Source organism: Lutra lutra, chromosome 8, assembly GCF_902655055.1.
Source record: "Lutra lutra chromosome 8, mLutLut1.2, whole genome shotgun sequence".
In the NCBI taxonomy this organism is placed as follows: Eukaryota; Metazoa; Chordata; class Mammalia; order Carnivora; family Mustelidae; genus Lutra; species Lutra lutra.
Window position 1 is genome coordinate 81,383,416 of NC_062285.1, and position 23,732 is coordinate 81,407,147.

A 23,732-nucleotide genomic window follows, 5' to 3' on the forward strand; every position below is an offset into this window, starting at 1 on the left:
AAATTCATTTTCTTAAGGAACAAACATGAAACAAGGATTCACTATCACCTCTAAGTATTCACTGCTGTAGACACTGACAACAGCCAATATTTTTAGAGGAAAACATCACTAAGGACCTATAATTTGACCTTCAGGAAATGTTCACAAAACAAATTAGGTAACCTTCTCCTGTGGTAGCATTTGAAGTTTTATGAAAACCCAGGTAATCAGATGGAGTGGAATTACACTGATACGTCGAAGAAAGAATCATTTGAGTTTCCTTCTGATTCTAGAGGTTCATTAGACTATCAATGTTATTATGGAAGACACCAGTTATACATATTTTTAAATGACAAAGAAAAGTTAGCAGTCATTAAACTCATGCTTTGGGTTTAAATCAATCTCAAATGGTGCTTTATTTCTATTCAAGCCCAAATTCAGGAGAAAACCACTTGTAATATTGCCATCATGGAGTTCAACAAAGATATGGTTATTTTTCAGTCATTGGGTCATTAATAAAACTGATGCAAACGTTTCAAAAACCTAAAATCATATGGGAAATGTTCTCAAAATCACTGAATTCATATAAAGCATGCTCTTTTTATTCTAAATAGAAAAGGACAAACACAATGTTGTTTTCTTCAAAATTCTTTCTAGATCTTAACACTACCTTTCCTTTAGCTTTGGTAATTTTGGCTTTGAAATCAATTTGTAAAATTGTAATTAATATGCTAAATAAAGTTTGTTCTATTTTTAAATGAGATATAATTGATATGTTAGTTTCAGGTGTACAATATAGTGATTCGATATTTGTACATATTATGAGGTAATCACCAAAATAAGTCTAGTTAGCATTCATCACCCCACAGTTAACAAAAATTTTTTTTTCTGGTGATGGGGACTTTTAAGATTACTCTCAGCAACTTTCAAATGTGCGATACAGGATGGTGACAATATAGTAATAATGCTATATTATTATTATTATTTTTATATTATTAACTATAGTTACCATGCTGATGTTATAGCTCCATGACAATTATTTAAAGCTGAAAGTTTGTACCTTTTGATCCCCTTTACCCATCTGGCACACTCCACACACACCCCCCCCCACCTCCTGTTTCTGGCAGCACCAGTTTGTGCTCTGACTAAATAAACTTTAGATTACCAAATGTTTGAACATATCCAGGTGCTTTAGGATAATGACCTACTTTTTGATCTGATCTTTTGCCTTTCATATAATGCTAGGATAACAGGTCTGGTGGGCTGGGGAAACTCCAACAACAATTTGCAAATGTCAGGTTGGATGCTTCCAATTTCAGAATCTCAGTATCACTCTCATTCTAGGCAAAATCTAGCTTACCACTACTCTGAGCTCGCTCACCTCTTCCCATCCTGTCACACTGGCAGGCATTACCTCAAGTCACTGTTCCCATTTATATTTAAGACTAAGCAATACAATTTAAGCCTATTATCTGATGTTAATCTGTAGAGTCCTTTGCATTCATTTTCAAAGCTGGCCTCCAGCCAAACATAAATTGTTGGGCCATCTTTCCTCTGTAATTTACAATTCCTTTATAAAGGGATTTATGTATATAAATGTAAATTTATGTATATAAATTTACAATTTATATACATAAATCCCTTTATAAAGGAATTTAATTTATATACATATACAAATTTATATACATATACAAAGGAATTGTAAATTTATATACATAAATTTATATACATTAATCCCTTTATAAAGGAATTTATATATATAATTCCTTTAAAAAGGCATTTATGTATGTAATTCCTTTATAAAGGAATTTATTTACATAACTTCTCTAAGAGATGTGAAACCAACAGGAGCATTGCCTAACCTTGATGGAGATGCTTCCTGCAGTTTGATGCTAGCACTCCGGTCCCTCCGTACAGGCGCAGGCTCCAAAGTGGGGAGGCCTGTGGCTGAGGTGGTGGTTGTCCAAGTCGACGAAACTCGTCTCAACAAACCGGGAGGCAAACTCCTTCTCAGGCGCTAGAAAGAAGGAGTGATTTTATTACCAAGCATATTTTTGATCACTGACTTCTATATAATACAATGGGAGAAATTGGGTTTTTAATTGGAAGTGACTTTATTAAACTACAGTGGCTGAATGTTACCTATCTAAAAACTGGGTGCTCAGGAATTAAATAAAAGAATGAATATTATAAAATTAACATTTCGGGATCTTCATTTAAATGATGATTGTAATGTGGAATTATAGGAATGAGAGTCATTTACCTTTGGGAAAACTTTATAGTTACCTCAGTGTAATAGGATATACACACTTATCATATATTATATTAGTTATTATGGGCAAAAGCCTTTTTCCCAAAAGTCATTTGTTTGGGGCATGGATTAATTTTTACCTTCTAGCAAAACAGTCTCCACACCAAAGTGTTTATTAATTTCATTTTAATTTCTTGACTTAACAAAAGCCAGGAGCTGAAGGTAAGAGCATAACTCACAAAACGCACCACTTTTCTTGGGACTAGCATCACTTCGACATCAGGCATAAGGTAATACCATCAGTACCAAAAGAAGAGTCTGTCAGTTGACCTGCAACCCTCTCATGACTACTTCTTCTCCTGTGATATCCTAAAGAGGATATGTGGCATCAATAGCAGGGAGGCAAGAGTCTGAGCTTACCAGGATGAGTACCAGCACTCTGAAGAGGGTCTTCAACTTAAAAATTAAAAGGAAGGTAGTCTTCTAATACAACTACAACAATATAGTACTAATAGGTAGAAGCTTGACCCATTTTTATTTGTTACTAGTTACCCCAAGTAGACCAATCATTGAGCCATTCTTTTCAAAGATGAATCCTGGTCTCCTGAAGGTAACAAAAGCTTTTGAGAGGTATATGGCACTTTGAGATTCAAGAATAGCTCAGAGACTAGTTTCTCATATTTCTTAAAGATCTGAATATGCATCTTTGAAGGTAATTCAATAGGAAGAGAAAAGGTCAAGCCTTGTAAATACCAAGACTGATGCCTAAAAATCTCACTAACTTCATGTCTATTCTGATACTGAAAGGAATCAGTTAATCTCTATTCCTTGACTGTCACATCATGCTTAGCCATAGAAGCTTCCCCAGAGATGTTCCAAGAAAATTATGTAAATACCTAATTGACTAAATTGTGTGAAACACACATTCCTGAGACAAGAGACTCACAAAAACTAAGTCATGGGTGTTCCTGACTGACCATCAGCTTGAAAGGACAGATGCCTGTTTACCAAACACATAACCATGTGAGACATGCTGGAAAGGACTTAAATTCTGATTTTTTCAGTCTTTAAAATAACCCATTTCCAACTAACGCAAGGTCTAAGTTGGTTGTAGGATCCCATTTCCTACAGCTTACATTTGTAATACTCTTACATCTTACACATAAAAAGAAGGGATTTACAAATCACTAGGCCATCTTTTACTTGAAGTAATCCAAAATCAATTAAAACTGTTTGAGTTCAAAACTTCTTGGATTTGGGAAACCCAGGAGGGTACTGTGAACGGTATCACACAAAGAAATCATGAGCAGCTGATCTCGGGGTTTTTGAGGGCGAGGGATTTTAAATAGAACCTCATGAGAGGGAGCAAGGAATTTTGCCTGTCTTCACCCCTCATGGCCACATCCCTGTCTCACAAAACAGAGTCTGGCATATGGAAGTAAAAACTTCTTCAGAGTCTGAATTTAAACCAAAAAAAAGGTAAAACTTTCATTTATAGAAAGCTATAAGGTATCAGGACACAAGTCTTTATGTTTAAATTTTTATTACTTTGATGTCCCCAAACAACACATCTCCACTGAGTCACTGACATGAATCTGGATCTGGGGATGACAAGAAACAGACCTAGAAGGCAAAACAAGACGTTTAACCTTTCTAGGGATAGGTTATTTACACTTACCTTGGGAATAGCCAGCTTGTCTTTTTCAGAGCTTTCCTCAGAATCAGAACAGGTATAGTTGTCACTGAAGGAAACAGCAGGATTCATGCGGGGCTTGTGAATCGCCTGGAAAGTGAGCTGGGTGCTTAGCAGGTTGCTCACTGCCCTCAAGGATGTGCACACGTTGGGGGGCAGTGAAGGGTCTGCCAGGAGGTCGGTAATGAGGCCGTGAGCCTCCCCCATCACGGCAATATCCACAGTAATACTGGTTCCTGAGGACTGAGACACCAAACAGATTAACACTCAAGTGAGAAAAGGCTTGAAGCTGAAGGTGCACACACTAAAAGGGGGCTTTTTCCAAAAAAAAAATGGGCTGACTGACTCTTTCAAGTTGCAGTAAAGGACATTCAAATCTCATTTCTGTTTCAAATTTTGCCAAAATTTGCCATGGCTTTTGCCATTTTGGCAGTCACAGCATGTTTTTAATGTTGTAACTTTGGGAGGGGTGGGGCATATTTGAAGAAATTAAAAAGATAAACACTAGCTTTTAAAAGGCAAAAAGTTGGGGTGCCTGGGCAGCTCAGTCAGTTAAGCTTCCGACTTGGTTTCAGCTCAGGTTGTGATCTCAGGGTCCTGGGATCCAGCCCTGCATTTGGCTCTGTGCTCTGCAGGGAGTCTGCTTGAGCTTCTCTCTCCCTCTCCCTCTGCTCCTCCCACCCCCTCCCTCATTCTAAAATAAATAAATCTTAAAAAAAAAAAAAAAAGCAAGAAGTTTCAGGGAATTGGAAAAAACTTCCTATCAGCCATTCCTTATAAAGAGCTCAATATTTTAATGCATGTTATTTAGAAATTTCATTCTAAAAATAACATTAGTATACTGCAAACTTTTAATTTTAGTTAATATTTTAATGTGACAGTTAAGCCTGGTATATGGTATTTTTTTTTTAAGATTTTATTTATTCACCTGAGAGAGAGAGATCACACACACATGAAGAGGGAAGGGGCAGAAGGAGAGGAAGAAGCAGACTCCCTGCTGAGCAGGGAGCCCAATGTGGGGCTTGGTCCCAGGACCCTAATATCATTACTTGAGCCAAAGGCAGATGCTTAACTGACTGAGGCACCCAGGTGCCCCTATGGTAGTTACTTAATTAATATTACAGATAGGCCCCAAAAGCCTTTGGCTTGTGATCAGATTCACATGTTATCCCTCTTCTTGTTGTTGGTAAAAACAGTAATTTTAGTTCTGGTATTCTGTGGCACCTCTATCATATTTTCTAAAATGCCTATCAGACTGAGAGTCCTTACACTCTCTTTGCTGAAGAAAGGAAAGCACAAAACAAAGAGGACAGGATTGTTCCCCAGTCTACTGCTTGGGCCAGAATGCCAGCAGGAAGGCATGACAGCAAGGGAGAGTATGGGCAGAGTCAAAGCCAAGAAGATAGATGAAGCTTCAAGACAGCATACAGAAGACCACGAATACTGGAAGTTGCCACAGGAAGAAGTACAAGGAACCCACATAACTCCACAATGCAGTCAGCAATCAGGGTGCAAATTCTGGAGCTAGGCTACTTACGTCTAAATTCTGACTCCTAACCCTACCACTTTCCAGCTGCATGATCTCCGGCAAGTCACTAAGATCCCGTGCTGTGATTTCTGCATCTATAAAGTGGATACAGTCATAGCACCAGCTTCAGAAGGTAATTCTAAGAACAGGGATAATAAACGTAAAGCACTCAATATTGTGCTGGCAACTTTAAGTGCTCAATACTGATAATGGTATAAAAATTGTAATTATGGAGTTTTTCAATAAAAGACTTAAAAGTTTGGCTATGTATTTGGAAGAAAAATTTAGTCATTTTCTCACAACAGACTTAAAGATAAACTTCAGAGAGATGAAAATTTAAACATATATGATTATAAGTTTATTAAAAGAAAAGAGCAGGGTTTAAGTTATAATGCTGGAATGTTAAAAAATAATGTGAATTCGAGCTTGAGAGTCTCCTCACTTTCTCAGGAAGATTCTCTCAAACAGATCCCGGTGATTACTTGATTTTCCCATGCCTAGTTCTTCGTCTTTTTTTTCCTGAGAAAATAACACCAACAGTACTTCATGGACTTGCTGGAAGGGCCAAATGCAATGCTGTATACATTTGAAAGGGAGCACCTTGCCTAGATCGTGGTTGACATATTCAGATATATATATCCCTTCAACCACCTCTCACAAAAATGACTAGGAGGAGAAACACCCAACAGAGGAAAAATTCAGAGACTGTGCTCTCTGCCACAGAACTATTGGATATGGACATAAACAGTATGTTGGAAAGGGAATTCAGGGTAACAATTATCCAGGCAATGGGTAGGTTGAAGAAGACCACTAGGGGCAACATAGAATCTCTAAGGGTAGAAGTGAGGGCTGATCTGGAAATACTAAAAAATGCTGTCAGTGAGATCCAATCTAATCTAAATACTCTAACAGGGTAACCGAGGCAGAAGATCAAATTAGTGATCTAGAAGACAGACTGATAGAAAATAAGGATCAGGAAGAAGTCTAGAACAAACAGCTTAGAAGCCATGAAAACAGAATTAGTGAAATAAATGATGCCATGAAATGTTCCAACATCAGAATTATTGGGATCTCTGAGGGGGCAGAGAAAAAGAGAAGACTAGAAGATATAGTTGAACAAATCCTAGAAAAAATTTCCCTAGTCTGGGGAATGGAACAAGTGTTCATATCCTAGAGGCAGAAAGGATACGCCCCAAGATCAACAAATCCAGAAAGACCTTCAGACACTTAATTGTGAAATTCACAAATCATAATTTTAGACAAGTGGTCATAAGGGCAGCTAGGGGAAAGAGATTCCTTATGTACAGAGGAAGGTCCATCAGAGTAACATCAGACCTGTCCACAGAAACCTGGCAAGCCAGAAAGGGCTGGCAAGACGTATTCAGGGCACTAAATGAGAAGAACATGCAGCCAAGAATATTTTATCCACCAAGGCTGTCATTCATAATGGATGGAGAGATAAAGAGCTTCCAAGACTGACAAGGTTTAAAAGAGTATGCGACCACCAAGCTGGCACTACAATAAATATTAAGAGGGATTCTATAAAAGAAGAAAGAACCTAAGAGTGACATAGAACAGAAATTTGCAGAGACAATCTATAGAAACAAGGACTTCTCAGGCAACACCATGTCAATAAAAACTTATCTTTCAATAATCACTCTCAAAGTGAACGGCCTAAATGTTCCCATAAAATGGCACAGGGTTGTAGACTGGATAAACAACAGGACCCTTCCATAAACTGTCTATAAGAGTCACATCTGAAACCTAAAGATACACGCAGACTGAAAGTGAAGGGATGGAGAACCATCTTTCATGCCAATGGGCCTCAAAAGAAAGCTGGGATAGTGATTCTCATATCAGCTAAATTAGATTTTAAACTAAAGACTGTAGTCAGATATACAGAAGGACACTGCATAATTCTTAAAGGTCTATCCACCAAGAGGATCTAACAATTGTAAATATTTATGCCCCCAATATGGGGGCAGCCAACTACATAAGCCAACTATTAAGCAAAATAAAGAGTCATATTGATATGAACACATTAATTGTAGATTTTAACATGCCACTCTCAGTGATAGATCATCTAAGCAGAAAATCAATAAAGAAACAAGAGCTTTGAATGACACATTGGACCAGATGGACCTCATAGATATATACAGAACATTCCACCCTAAAACAACAGAATACTCATTCTTCTCGAGCACACACGGAACTCTCTCCAGAACAGACCACATACTAGGTCAGAAATCAGGACTCAACTGATTCCAAAAGATTGAAATTATTCCCTGCATGTTCTCAGACCACAGTGCTTTGAAACTGGAACTCAACCACAAGAAAAAGTTTAGAAGGAATTCAAACACTTTGAAGCTAAAGACCATCCTGCTCAAGAATGTTTGGATCGACCAGGAAATCAAAGAAGAACTTAAACAATTCATGGAAACCAATGAGAATGAAGACACATCAGTCCAAAACCTATGGGATATGGCAAAGGCAGTCCTAAGGGGGAAATACATAGCCATCTAAGCCTTACTCAAAAAAACTGAAAAATCCCACATACACCAAATCTCTTTACACCTTAAAGAACTGGAAAATCAACAACAAACTAAGTGAACCCCAACCATAAGAAGGGAAATAATTAAGATTAGAGCAGAAATCAATGAGATAGAAACTAGAGATACAGGACAACACATCAACGAAACTAGAAACTTGTTCTTTGAAAGAATTAATAAGATTGATAAACCACTGGTGGCCAAACTAATCCAAAAGAAAAGAGAGAGGACCCAAATTAATAAAATCATGAATGAAATGGGAGATGTCATGACTAACACCAAAGAAATAGAAACAATCATCAGAAATTATTACCAACAGCTATATGCCAATAAGTTAAGCAACCTAGAAGAAATGGAAGCATTCCTAGAAACCTATGAACTTCCAAGACTGAAACAGGAAGAAATTGACAACCTGAATAGACCAATATCTAGTAATGAGATTGAAGCAGTGATCAAAAACCTCCCAAAAGACAAGAGTCCAGGACCTGACAGATTCCCTGGGAGGAATTCTACCAAATATCCAAAGAAGAAATAATACCTATTCTCTTGAAGCTGTTTCAAAAAATAGAAACAGAAGGAAAACTTGCAGACTCTTTCTATGAAGCCAGCATTACCCTGATCCCCAAACCAGGCAAAGACCCCATCAAAAAAGGAGAATTTTAGACCAATATCCCTGATGAATATGAATGCCAAGATTCTCAACAAGATCCTAGCTAATAGGATTCAATGGTAGATTAAAAAGATTATCCACCATAACCAGGTAGGATTTATCCCTGGGATACAAGTGTGGTTCAACATTCCCAAATCAATCAATGTGAAAGAACAAATAAGTAAGAGAAGAGAGAAGAACCAGATGGTCCTCTCAATTGATGCAGAAAAAGCATTTGACAAAATACAGCATCCGTTCCTGATTAAAACAATTCAAAGTATAGGGATAGAGGGAATATTCCTTAACTTCATAAAATCTATCTATGAAAAACCCACAGCGAATATCATTCTCAATGGGAAAAAGCTGACACCCTTCCCTTTGAGAGCAGGAACAAAACAAGGATGCCACTCTCACCACTGTTGTTCAACATAGTACTAGAAGTCCTAGCAACAGCAATCAGACAACAAAAAGAATAAAATGTATTCAAATTGGCAAAGAAGAAGTCAAACTCTCTCTTCGCAGATGGCATGATACTTTATACGGAAAACTCAAAAGACTCCATCCCCAAACTACTAGAACTCATACAGCAATTCAGTAATGTGGCAGGATACAAAATCAATGTACAGAAATCAGTGGCTTTCTTATACACTAACAATGAAAATACACAAAGGGAAATCAGAGAATCAATTCCACTTACTATAGCACCAAGAACCATAAGATACCTTGGAGTAAACCTAACCAAAGAGGTAAAGGATCTGTACTTGAGGAGCTACAGAACACTCATGAAAGAAATTGAAGAAGACACAAAAAGATGGAAGAGCATTACATGCTCATGGATAGGAAGAATAAACATTGTTTAACTTAATAAACATTAAGTTAAAATGTCTATACCGCCTAGAGCAATTTATACTTTCAATGCCATCCCGATCAAAATTCCACCGGCATTTTTCAAAGAGCTAGAACAAACAATCCTAAAATTTGTATGGAACCAGAAAAGACCCCGAATTCCTAAGGAAATGTTGAAAAAGAAAAACAAAGCTAGCGGCATCACATTGCCTGATTTACTACAAAGCTGTGATCACCAAGACAGCATGGTGCTGGCACAAAAACAGACATATAGACCAGTGGAACAGAGTAGAGAGCCCAGATATGGACTCGCAACTCTGGTCAAATAATTTTCGACAAAGAAGGAAAAAATATTCAGGGAAAAAAAGACAGTCTCTTCAATAAATGGTGCTGGGAAAGTTGGACAGCTATGTATAGAAGAAAGAAACTTGACCATTCTCTCATACCATACACAAAGATAAACTCAAAATGGATAAAAAACCTCAACTTGAGGCAGGAATCTTTCAAAATCCTAGAGGAGAACATAATCAGTAACCTCTTCGACAGTGGCCACAACAACTTCCTTGAAGACATGTCCCCAAAGGCAAAGGAAACGAAAGCGAAAATGAACTTTTGGGACTTCATCAAGATCAAAAGCTCCTGCACAGCAAAGCAAACAGTCAACAACAACAAAAAAAAGAGGCAACCCCATGGAATGGGAGAAGATATTCACAAATGACACTACAGAAAGAGGGCTGATATCCAAGTTCTATAAAGAACTCCTCATACTCAACACCAAAAAACAGTAATTATGTCCAAAAATGGGCAGAAGACATGAACACACACTTCTCCAAAGAAGACATAAAAATGGCTAACAGACACATGAAAAAATGTTCATCATCATTAGCCATCAGGGAGATTCACATCAAAACCACATTGAGATACCACCTTATACCAGTTAGAATGGCCACAATTAACAAGATAAGAAACAACAAATGTTGGAAAGGTTGTGGAGAAAGGGGAACCCTCTTACACTGTTGGTGGGAATGCGAGTTGTTGCAGCCACTTTGGAAAACAGTGTGGGTATTCCTTAAGAAATTAAAAATAGAGCTTCCCTGCGACCCTGCAATTGCACTACTGGGTATTTACCCCAAAGATACAGATACAGTGAAAAGAAGGGCTATATATACCCCAATGTTCATAGTAGCAATGGCCACAATTGCCAAACTGTGGAAAGAGCCAAGATGCCCTTTAACAGACAAATGGATAAAGAAGATATGGTTCAGGGGCGTGTGGGTGGCTCAGTGGGTTAAGCCTCTACCTTCAGCTCAGGTCATGATCTCGGGGCCTGGGATTGAGCCCGAAGTGGGCTCCCTGCTTAGCCCAGGGTTCCCTCTCTCTCTACCTTCCTCTCTGCCTACTTGCGATGCCTCTCTCACATAAATAAATAAAAATCTTTAAAAGAAAAAAGAAGATATGGTTTATATATACCATGGAATATTATGCCTCCATCAGAAAGAATGACTACCCAACTTTTGTATCAACATGGACAGGACTGGACGAGATTATGCTGAGCAAAATAAGTCAAGCAGAAAAGTCAATTATTATATGGTTTCACTTACTTGTGGCACATAGGGAATAACATGAGGGACATTAGGGGAAGGAGAGGAGAAGTGAGTTGGGGAGAATCGGAGGGGGAGATGAAACATGAAAGATTGTGGACTCCGAGAAACAAACTGAGAGTTTTGGAGGGGAGGGGTTCGTGGGGAAGGATGAGCCTGGTGGTGGGTATAAGGAGGGTATGTATTGCATGGAGCACTGGGTATTGTGCATAAACAATGATTCTTGGAACACTAAAAAAAATAAAATAAAATTTTAAAAAATATGAATTCATAAACTGTCAATGAAATATATGACAGTTTGACAGATCTAAAGACGTAAGTTTCTATGTAAGCAAATATACCACAAGCAAACAGAAAAAGCAATGAGAAAGTATTTGCCACACAGAGAAGACAAAACATATCCAAATGAAGAGCTTCTAAAAAAAAAAAATCAATAAAAGACAAATTTTGGTAAAAGGAATAACCAAATAACCCAAACACAATGTAAATAATCAAATGTATGAATTTACTTGTCTGCCTAATATTTAAAATGCAAATTAACATAATGAAAACTTTTACTCATCGAAGTGACAAAATAACAAAGGATTGAGAGCACCGAGTATTAGTTATAGTTTGGGCAAGTGAACAGTGAGTCAAAACCCAGTGTTTGTGGAAGGGCATTTTGCTGAATCTATCAATTTGTCACTTAAATGTATATATTTTATGATCCAGGAAAACAAGGTTGACAGACATCTAAAGAAAAATTGCAAATATGTAAAAATACAAGGACAAAGGCATAAAGTGATACAATATCTCTCTAATAACAACCAGAGAATGCAGCCATAAATGCACATTGATAGAAAAAAATGATACAAATAAAGTTGTAGTATAACAATGAGGTGGTATATAGTTTTTTAAAAGATTTGGGTAGATCTACAAATAGTTACTTGAAAAAAATACATCATTATTCACTGGTGGGGAAAAATATGTCATCAAAAAAGCAAGTATGTATTATTATTCTTTAGAATCAGAAAAATATAAAAATTATGAAAACATCCAACATACATGAAGATATGTAATCCTGGACCAACTATAAGTAATGGATAAATTTATGACATAGAGCAGTTATGTCTTTTACCATGGAATAATAATAGTAACCATCATAATCATAGTGGCAGGTTACATTTGCTCAACACAAGTCTGCAAAGTACTCCATTTACTAACTTCATTTTTATTAGTAAAAGAGAACTTGCCAGAACCCTGATCAGATAGCTGGGACATGCAACATCAGACTGCAAACAAATACTCTGGTTCTAGAGCTTAGGAGCTGAACCAGTACTCCAAAATATATGTTGAACTTTTTAATCTGATGTTCCTAAATATATCTGTAATTATTTAATGCTTCAGGTACTCACTGTGCCATGCTCTTCTGTTTGGATGCCTAAATACACATGATGGACCGACATAAAAATTAAAGAGTAATGTTAATAGTTTTAGGATACACTCATGCATCCTTCACATATGTACCTACACTGTCAACTTCAAAAACATTCATAAAATATACCACCAAACTAAATTAACATTCCCTTTCGGAAACACGTATTTTCAACTGTACCCCTAATTATGATGCTTCTAAAAAAACTCACTCAGCATGACCTTCTGAAAGAATAATATTTATTCCTATCCATGCTTTTCTAATAAACTTAAAATCAAAAGTCACTGCACTGTTTCCCTTTAAAAAATGAAAATTTAAGTCAAACTGTTTTAGGACATAATATTTTCAGACTTTCTGACAGTGAAATTAACAGTTTATGTTCCAGTAATTAATAAAGAGTTTTTCTCAAAATGTTCTCACTAAACAAAATTTACAAACCTGCAGAAAAAGTAGAGCATGTTCACTGGTAACTCGAATTGTAATTTTTAATGAATTATTGGTGAGAGAACAAGTCTTTTTTATAATTTTCTAATTTTATGACTTTTTAGTAATGTATTCTCTTTTTAAGTACTAGATACATTTCTGATATACTAAAAAAAGTTAAAAAAATTCTAAGGTAACTTTAAAATGCAAATAGAACTGAACTCATTCTCCTAAACCATTGTTAGTGTTAGGTAAGAATTTAGAAAAGACATTCATTATGTATTTTAATGCCTTTTATGCTATAGCTTTGGTCAAAGCAAAGGTCTTCAAGCAAAACAAAGCAATATTCATGCCAGTGAGAAGTAAATGATACACACTGGAATTGGCTAAGAAACCAAAGTGGCCATTTTTACTATTGAAAAAGTATACTTTAATGAAGTATACTTAATACAGGAATGAAATCAAGTCTTTGCTACACTGGTTTTCTGATTCAAAAATAGAACTGTACAACAGTCAAAAGTTGCATCACACATAGAAGTTATCACCACTTTTTCGCTCAAGTAACTAAAGGTTTCAATGAGGCATAAAATCTAAAACCAACAATCAGATTTGCTTGCCACAAAATTGCCAAAACTAACCACACATGACAGAAGGGCCTCTCTTTCAATAAGCAGCAGGCAAGTTATAAAGCCATGGAAGAGTCCAAGGAATAACTATTAAGGAATTTTTGGAGAGAAGGGCTTTGGTTGATGGTAGTTTTTTCGTCCGATGATACAAAATATGAAAAAGAGTGACTCACACAGAGGGTATTGCCAGACCCTATCCAACTTTGAAAATAATGTAACTAAATTTCTAGGTATACCAATAAATACTCAGAAATATTCCATTTAACTGGTGAAATCTTAGTGATAATAAATAGTAAAGGTTAAGTTTGTATGAAAGCTACTTTAAAGGGAAGTCTTAACAGCCTGAAATCATCTTTGAGTGCAGTAGGGAACTATACTGAAGCGTAAAACCACAGTTCAGTCTTTTTATGGTAGAGATAAAACAAAATTTTTTTTTCAAACAAAATTTTTTTTTAAGTGACCAAGCAATATCAGACATTCTACTTTGCAAGTTCTCCTTATGATAGGAATAGTTATACATAACATTTAAGAAGATGCAAGTGTAATACCCAGGACATTATTTAAACAACAACCAGATTTGGATCACCACCTTTAAAAAGAAAATCCAGAATTTAAGTCTGATAAACAGCCGAGGAAAGAGGGGTTTTATATGTTAAACTAAAAATAGCTGATTTTCCTGGTAAATCCACCACTTTTCAAAGCACCCAATTTTTATAATATTTTCCCTTGTCCCTGTTCTCTCCATCCGGTCTACTTTACTCCACTTTACTTTACTCCAGGATGTGAATACATAGATGCTTTGGTATATAATATGATCTAATTGCTTCAAAGTTACTTTATTCATCGTAAACCAAGGCTGGGAAAATCTGGAATTATAGGTAAGAAGTTAAAGAAATAACAACAAATACACCATTAACATAACTCCTAGAATAGGCATGTATTAACAATTCAATTATAGGAAATTTGTTTTCACTCTTACTACTGCTGCACTAAAACTCTGAAATTACACTATTAGCATGATAAAAGGGAAAGCTCTGCATATGTGTAGCAGTCACAGAGGATATGCCCTCCATGCAGGGCACCCAAGTTTCTAAAATTACCCTAAGAGGCAAATTTTGAAAAATTCCAACAAATGAATTCATGTGATCAAATAACTAACAGCACGTATGTAAAATAAAATTGTATATCTTTAAGTAGCATACCAGATTATTTAGTGTAGCACTGTGTTTGGGTTTCTGTAAAAATATTATTCAGAAATAGGGAATTTCTAAAAGGAATAATTGTTGAACAGTTTTAGGAAATAACCATAGGAACAAGGTGAATGAAAACAAAGAAGCCAACAAACACCATTTCATTTAAAGAATGAGAAGCTGCCCACGGGAAAAATCAGAAAGGGGCTGGGAAAACTGAGGTCAGCAACAATTTGCTGTTCAAAATGATCAGGGCGGCTATCTGGTATAGAAAATGGGGTGATGGTAATGCATCTAATTCCTGATGAATTCTGTTGCAGGCAGCACCAACTCTCTCCAACAGAATGTATAGCTCCAACAGAAGTTATAGACGTTAATAGTTCTTCCTCCCACATATTTTGAAGCAAAGACTAAACTGATAACTTAATCAAATTAGTTACATACATCCCTGCTTAGAAGTGGAAGATACATAATAACTCTCAAGTCCTCTGAGTCAGTGAATTAGTGAATCATCTGATGAGTCATTTGCTTTGGAGATTAATTTATTCTGACTGGGAAAAAAAAAAAAAAGAATTAGAAGCAGTATAAAAATCTCTCTTCATAATTCTACATGAAACCCAAAGATGGCTACAAATGCCAAAGAACCACAATCAAGGCAATTACCTATATAACCTAGTTGAGATGCTGTATGCCTTGAATCAGACCGCCATGTTGTTTAATATTTTAACTCAGCATGGTTTCCAAAACTAATCGAAGGTTTACTCTAGGCAATATTGTATCCATTGGGGGTACACAGGCTCCTCCCACTTGCAAATCAGAGAACTGGGTTAGATCTTCCTAAGATCCTTTTCAATTCTATAAATCTAAAGCATTTTGCATCTACACATAAACACACACATCAAAGAAGAAGGAAGGAAATAATTTTAGAACTTATTTCCTGGCATTAGTCAGCATTTAAAATTTTTAAAGACAATTTAAAAAGTATTATGTAGACAGAAAATACTTTGTTTCACATTGCTACCTTTAACTTATGATTGAGTCACTGATGCTGTCTCCTTTCTACATTAAAATACATTGAGCACTCAGGGCGGGAAGAGGCTATTCCCTGGAACTTTTACATAATTCTTCTCCCAAGAGTTGAGCTGTACATTTGCCAAATATCAGCTTCCTTTTGTCCTGCATCTGTTCAGGCCAGTTGTCTTTTGTCACTGTAAATTACCTATGCTAATATAATATCCATAAACCAGTGATAACATGAGTAAAAAACCAAAAAGTTGCTTTAAAGACAAAGTTGAATAGCTTTAAAGACTTCATAAATACATTTCATCAAAGTGAGGTCCTAATATCGATTTCTGTTAAATTAGGTAGGGGAGGTATGACTGTAAACATCCAAAAGGAAAATGATAACCTATCTGAAAGATTTGAACTCCAAATGCTTTCAAGTACCTAAGTCACTTCCAGTGAGAAATAATTTGAAACTGGCAGTTGTGTACAATGAAGTACCATGTGGTACATAGAAGAAAGAGAACTTTCCATTCCAACTGATATGGTGAACACGTGCTCAAAGAGAAACATTCTTGGCTCCTCATCCAAAGGATTTGTGAAAGCCTGCATATTTCTATGTAGTAAGTTAAGATATATTATGAGAAGTAAAATATAGGTCGAAGTTGTATAATTCTCTGCTTTAAAACTTTTAAAATGAACAGACCAACGACAGCCCTGATTCTGTTAAGACAGCTCCACACCATTTTAAACCCAACACCCTTCACTCGAAAGTCCTTCAGTGAAAGGAACCATTTATAATAAACAGTTACATCATAGCTATTCATTACCACCCCTGAATCCAGAGGAGAAAATAAAGTTTGGTTTATGAATTAGCACATGGGGTGTGAAAATGAACATGTGCCTTTTTTCATCGTGTATGTAATACAGAAGTCTGTCTATGGGAGAAGTTGGAAAGCAAAGTTACAAAGACCTGGGATAAAAAGAGAGGAAGTTGTACTCATTCATCAATACCAAATTTTTATTTTATGAATTAGTACATGGGGCCTTCAAGAGCAGAGGATCTAGAGTTGGTCTGCCTGTATCCAAATCTGCTGAGATTTTCAAAAAATTCATATACCTTCCTTGTTCATTTTCTTATCTCTGAGCAAGGGGTAATAATAATACTGACTGTATAGTATTATTGATGAGTAACTGAAATCCAGCACATAAAGACCTCAGCAGAGGTGCTTGGCCCACAGGGCATGTTTGATAAATATTATATATTACCACCATTATTATTACTGCACTGAAAAAAACTGTGTGGTAAAGTCTGCACAAGACGTGTGTTTGTCTTCCTTATATACTGGGCCAGGAGTTTGTTCACAGATGAATGCATCATAGACACAGCATTTCATCATCAACAAAACCAAATCACCACAACACAAACCCAAGTACTTTCACTTCTTATTCTAGGTAAAGCTAAAGCTCGTACTCCCTCCTCCTATATACTCATAAGACTTCTGAGATTAATTTTTGGCTCTCAGAAAGTAATTGTACAAAAGTCCTGGTTTCAGTTAATATGGTTGATTGCACTGGTGTAATTTACAACACAGTATGTGAAAGGAATTCTAAAAGCAGGCATCTTAGCTCCATTGTTGGAAGTTTTTTTTTTTCCCCCCTTCCTTTCTATTTAGTCATCCTGGGAGGCACCCTGGGAGGCAAACATAGCATGGGAAGAATATTCTCAGGGTGAAGAGGGAGTTGGGAGAAGAGAGGAATAAACAGTGTAAGGAATGACACATAAAAGGAACTAGTCACTGGGACGGTTCTTACCCAACTTTGGTCCTCAATGCTGGGAAAAGATGCCTGCTGGGTTTTTGGGTTCCTACATCCCTAAAGCACACTTTGCCACCCCAACGCTCCACATCTTTCTCTGGGAGGCTGGCTGTGGTACCAGGGAGTAGCAGCTTGGTCTCCAATGTACTAAATTCACTTAAAAGGTGAGCTGGATTGATAAATGGTCTTTGGTGTATTACTGGTTCTGACCTCCGAGCCAGCAAAATTGCATATGTGTTTATATTTTCATAGGATCCATTTATAATTTTAGACTTCAAGTTGGTTGGGAAATTTTTTAAAAATGAAATCATGTGAAAATTTTGCAGTAACTCATTGTAGGCTGAACTCTGGCTAAATGCCATCCTAAGGAAGCAGATGTTTGCTTATTTTAATTTTCTGGTAGGGAATATGAGTTTACATTTGGATTTTCCCCTTAAGATAATACATACGTACAGTAGGAGGAAAACATACAGGGCCTTTCACCAAACTGATTTCCAACATCTCCATGGGCCGCCCTTATGTGAGAGGTGAGGCACAGCAAAATGCAGCAGTTATGAGAATTCTTAACTTCCTTCTCATTTGATGTTCAAAGAGCATTCCATGTTACCAAAAAGGATATAGTATGTGGCCATGTGGCCTAAGAGATTTCCCTATACTCTATCTGTAATTAAGCCAAAAATTGTTAAAGCAGTCCCTCTGTTTTCTAAGTATCTTCCAGACACTAGCAAATTCGCTCATCAGCTTCAAAAATAACAATTAACACACAATACTGTTTTTGTATTTAGGAAATAAAACATACTTATTAAATCACTTACTCTAGTAAGGACCCATATTGCAAAGATAACCTTAGCTGCCTTTGACTTCCAGGCTGATTCTGTTTCTTCTAATTAGAAAAAGATGAGGTGGCTGGTCAAAGTATGAGAAATCCAGGTAAGGAGCTGTTCTTGTGACTGCTCATGCAAATGAAGGCAGGAAGGCTTGGAGAGTATAAATTGCTATGTAAATAGAAAGCATTATTATTTCTGTTAGTTGAAGAAACTGGGTTTTCTGACTGAGCATGAGTTTAGAATATAGAGAAATTAAAAATCTCTGAAATGAGTATGTACTTATAAAAGCAGATGAATTTTGATTCATCATCATCTTTGATCTGTTAGATTGAAAATTGCTCTTAAACTTGAACCTGAGGTTCTGTTTGCTTAGCCTAAATACAATTTCAGTGAACAACAGATGGCAGTATTCTGCCTTTTTAAGCAACCCTAATTGTCGGAAGATCTTTTTGAATGAGTGCTGCTCCCTCATTAATCAGCAGAGTTAAGTTTCTTTTCTCACAGGGAAAAAAAAAAAAAAAAAAACTAAAAAAAACTTAAAAAAAAAAAAACAACTTCCATAAAACTATTGGTAGAAAGTAACACAAAATTATAAATTGTGTTTTATTTCTCAGGACCATTGTTAAAGTGAAACTGTAATTGCACCATTACTAATTCTTCTCAGTTACGAGCATTTCAGTTCCGTCACCCTTTCCCATTTTCATAAGGTAAATAATGTAAAGATGATTCATTTTCATATGCAATTTGATTTAAAATTTTCCCCACATGTAATTTTCCATTGTGATGAAAATATCCATAAAACAAAACAAAACAAAAATCAAAAGATGCATTCTAACATGTTTATTTTATCTGCCCTGTGTTATCTCTCACCAGATTCTCCTGCCTCCTGGGCACACACTTAGCTCTGCTACTGATTTGCTTCTAATGCTCCCTAACCAGGGGATCTCCCCTCCGATTCCTGCAGTAGCATCCTGCCTGGTCACCACATGAGAGCCTGGACCTCATCTGCAGAAGCACTAAAACCAAAAACAAACAAATGAAAAATGCTGGAAGCTGTAACTTCAGAAGAATCTTGCATCACTGACCGGCACTCAATTATATCCTTAGAACGTCTCAGTCATGAGCACTTGTGACAATTTTCAATCCAACTTCTAATATGTGATCTTAATAAAAGTTTGTCTCCCTCTTTGAGGCTCAGAGTGTTACGAGGACGAAGGCAGTGCTAGTTTTCATTCACCAGCTTAACCCCAGACCCTAGGTTTGGGTTAGGGTCATTGTTAGGCACTCAGTGATACTAAAAATGAGTGAAGTCATAAGGAACGTATTCTGAACCTTCAGAGAAATACATTTCCTCTCTCCCAGTGCTATGCCTTGAAGAATCTGAAAGGATAGACACATTACAGTGTCCAAGGTATTACCTAAAAACAAGTAACTGAATTTTCTGGAAGCCATCCTAAAGCATTTAACCTTCTAGCACAATTTCATGTTCTGATTTTAATTTAAATAAAAATATTGAGACTTGTTACACTAAAATACTGAAGTCATAACTAAAAATGGTATTTAACAAACTGATTCTGGAATAACTACTAGGCAGAAAACAGTGAAACTGCTGGGGAAAACAGTGCTGAACAAAGAAAGTGACTCTATGCCTTTTTCTATAATCTGGTCTGTATATGGGGGGATTTGGGTATACAGATGAGTATTTTTGGGGTAAAGAGTTAGAAGGCCGGGAGGAAGGGAAAGAATGACCTTTCTTTCTCAGATGAAGGAGAGAGTCCTCCAGGTTGAAAAGGATGTGTCTGTGTATAGCACAGTGATTACAGTTAATAATACTTACAGTATATATTTGAGAGTTGCCAGGAGAGTAGACCTTGAAAGTTTTCATCATGAGAAAAAAATTGGTAACGATGGTGACGGATGTTAACAAGACTTATTGAGGTGCTCATTTTGCAATATACGTATATATATCGAATCACTATGTCATACACAGGCAACTAATACAATGTTGTATGTCAATTATATTCAAATTTAAAAACAGAATTAGAAGAAAAGGATGTGTCTGGAGAGGTTTGAGGGAATACATCATGACAGGAACATGAGCCAAATGCAAGAGCTTCGATTACTCCGAGTAATGAGAAACCCCTGCAGGGTAATGACATCATCAGTACGTGTGGAGGAAGGAGTCGGGCTGACTTTCAGGCTTATGTCTTGGACAGACTGGAGAGCTAAGAACCCTTCCCTAAATTAGCTACCACAGGAGAAGGAATGAGTTTTGATGTGGATGATGAGCTATTCATCTCTGAGTACATATGTGCTATTCTCAGGATGGTTCAAAACTGCACATCAAGAGAGACATCGGAACTGAAGATACACATCCGGGCATCACGGACACAGATATGGTCATTTCAGTAACACCGTAGAGGACGCGTATAAAGAGAAAGAAGAGTGGACGGAAGGCAGGGCCATTATCAATACCAATTTGCAAGCGTAAGGAAGAAGAGCAATTCGCAAAGGAAAATGAGAAAGGACAACTGAAAATTAAGTGTGTAGGATCGAATGGGTCAAGGAAATGCTTTTGTCAAGAGGAGGGGAGTGGCCAGTGGCAACTGGTGAGATCTAAGAGATTAATAAATTCTGAAAAATATCTGTTAGTTTAGTATCTGGCAAGTCGCTGGTAACACTAAAGGGAACAATTTTAGGGACATGCTAAGGCTCTTAAGTCACACTGCAATAAACTGAGCAAAGAAAAGAAGGTATGAAAATGGAGATAATGGAGACAACTCTTTCCTGAAAATGAGCTGTGATGTAGAAGCTCAAGATAATGTCCATATCCACAGAATAGGCTCTAGAGAGCTGGTGAGCAAGTGAGCAAGCATAAATGTTGAAGGGGGAGATACCAGGAGTACGAGGGCTTTCAAATGCAGCAAAAACAGTGGGAGTGAAAAAGAGATCAATGTCCAAGAGAGGAAAGTAGAGCATGACTAACCTTTCACAATGAGGGTAACTTTCCCATGGTAACAGTGAGAAAAAAGCTTAGATTTGCAGGCAAGAAGTTGGAGTTCCTATACTTTGGCTTTTATCTAACTCTGAAGATCAGCCTTGAGCCCACTGTTGAGAAAGTGATGTAGGCAATGTTAGGTTCGAAGTAGAGAGGACAGGGCGCCTAGGTGGCTCAGTCAGTTAAGTGTCTGCGTTTGGCTCAGGTCATGATCCTGGGTCCTGGGATAGAGTCCTGCATCGGGTTCCTGGCTCACTGGGGAGTCTGCTTCTCCCTCTGCTGCTACTCTCTTTCTCAGATAGATAAATAAAAATAATTTTTTAAAAGTACAGAGGAGAATGAAGAACATTTGAAAGAAGAGCAAGAAATAGCTGGCTAGATTCTCTGGCAACACTTCCTGTCCAGCCGAGGTTAGAGACTTCAGCTCCAATATGTCATCTGCGTGCCCTCCAGTGGTACTTGGCATGAAATTTTACACAAAAAGGCAACAAAGTGAAAACAGGAGGGGTCTGCCAGATAGGAAAGAGAGAAGACTGAACCATTGGACCCGAGACCCTGAGGAAGTGGTACAGCATGCGGGAAACAGAGCAGTCAAGCTGGAGGAGGTATGAAGTCAGAAGGCAGGGTTGGGTGTCTGCATGAGAAAAACAAACGCAGGATTCCATTAGTAGACCAGTCTCTCAGGCATGGAGCGTTTCTGCTTCTTATTAGCAGAACATAAGGTTGAAAAGGAAATATCAGATGCCCATGAATGAGGACAAGGTTTTCTAATTCTATCAGTCAGTAACTGAGTGATGAAAGATGTCTGAGAAGGAAAATGATGTCATCGAACAGTGTACAGTGCCTGAGGAACACAAAGGTGTGGAGAGAAGATGACAGATTTGACCTCGGCTGCCACAACAAGAAATGTGGGAAACTAGGATTCTTGCAGCATGAATGACCAGGGAGCGAAGAGTCAAAGTAACAGAAAGGAGACTCAACTGCACTTGTAAAGTGATTCAGTCCTGAGACATGGGGGAAAAAACAAACAAACAAACAAACAAAAACAATGTATTTATTCCTGCAGTAATCTTCTTTTGCTTTGTCCACAACATTCCCAGTTCCTTCTCTTGAAAATCTCTTTGAGTGCTCCTGCCTTCACAAAATAAAATGTGGAGAGCTCACTTGTCGGTGTATAAGCTCCACAATGGGTCTCAGCAACTCAGAAAATGTTCCTTTTTGATCATAGTAGTAGCCCTCCACAGTGTAAACGCAGGGGGTGAACGAATACTCTTAATAGCCCCAAGCTGTTTTAATACAATACTCAATACTTCACAAATGTATTTTTAAAACTCAGTAAACTCCAGTTTCTACAACTAAGGAAAAATACCATAGATTATGTAACAAGGTTCCCAAACGTGTACATAGATCAAAATTTAAAATGCTTTCAGAGCAAAAAGTTTGGGGGGGGAACTTAGAATGAATTTTTCTAGAAAAATAATACATAAACAGTGATGAAATTCCTAGGCTAGCTCACAAAAGCTTATACAACCACTTAATAGGTACAATAGCATTTCTACATTGCAAATGCACCCTATATTCATCACAGTGCAATCTTTTAAGACAAAATACATTTTATCAATGGTGTGATTCAAAAAGGAATATGCAGGCACTGGGAAACATCCATTTCTGCACCACTGACTCAACAAATATTAACTGAGCATCTACTGGGTACCGGGTACTGTCTGCACCCTAGGGCTATCGAGAAGGAGGAGTCTGGTTGCCCGCAAGAAGCCTGCAGCCTAGTGGAAGATGCTCAGGGGACTAAAAGGGATCAGAGGACTAAAGAGGAAGCTAGAGGGACCCTGTGCTGAATCACAGCCACCTCTGGTTACAAGGAGGGAAGTAAGCTGTTTCTCAAAATCCAAGTCTCCAAACACCTACCTCTGGCAGACCTTGAAAATGGCTGCCATGAATTGAGTCACTATTATCATCCATACCTCCCCTCCAAGTAGGATGAAAATAAAAATCAACTCTTCAGGGAAGGGAAGCATGAGAAGGGAGAGGGACTGGTTGCAAAGATATGCATGATTCAAATATAGAAATGTCTGGTTTCTTGATGTTTCCTTCAAAATCTTCAGCCCTTAGACTTCTCAAAGCTCCAACACCCAAGTCTCAGCTTTGAAACTTGGATTTCAAGGCTCTTCAGTGTCCCATTCCCTCAGTAAAGAGTAGGGAACTTGACGGTCCCGGGCCTCCCAGAGCACATTAGGCTCAGTCTGCTTCTTCCTAACTGGTTCTAAGGGATGAGGTAGGCTGATCTGTGAATCATTTTGCATGCAGAGAAGATGTGAGTAAA

At 37.4% G+C, this 23,732-nt stretch overlaps 1 protein-coding gene across 2 annotated transcripts in view; it reads right to left on the reverse strand.

Moving 5' to 3' along the window:
- PDE3A (phosphodiesterase 3A) overlaps positions 1-23,732 on the reverse strand; it is a 326,716-nt gene that overhangs the window by 61,730 nt on the left and 241,254 nt on the right. For both annotated transcript variants that reach the window (XM_047741639.1, XM_047741638.1), the window contains exons 3-4: positions 3,909-4,166; positions 1,842-1,996 (exon numbers count right to left, since the gene is read on the reverse strand). In XM_047741639.1, the coding sequence (XP_047597595.1) occupies positions 1,842-1,996; positions 3,909-4,166 (413 nt within the window). The remainder of the gene's footprint in view (positions 1-1,841; positions 1,997-3,908; positions 4,167-23,732) is intronic.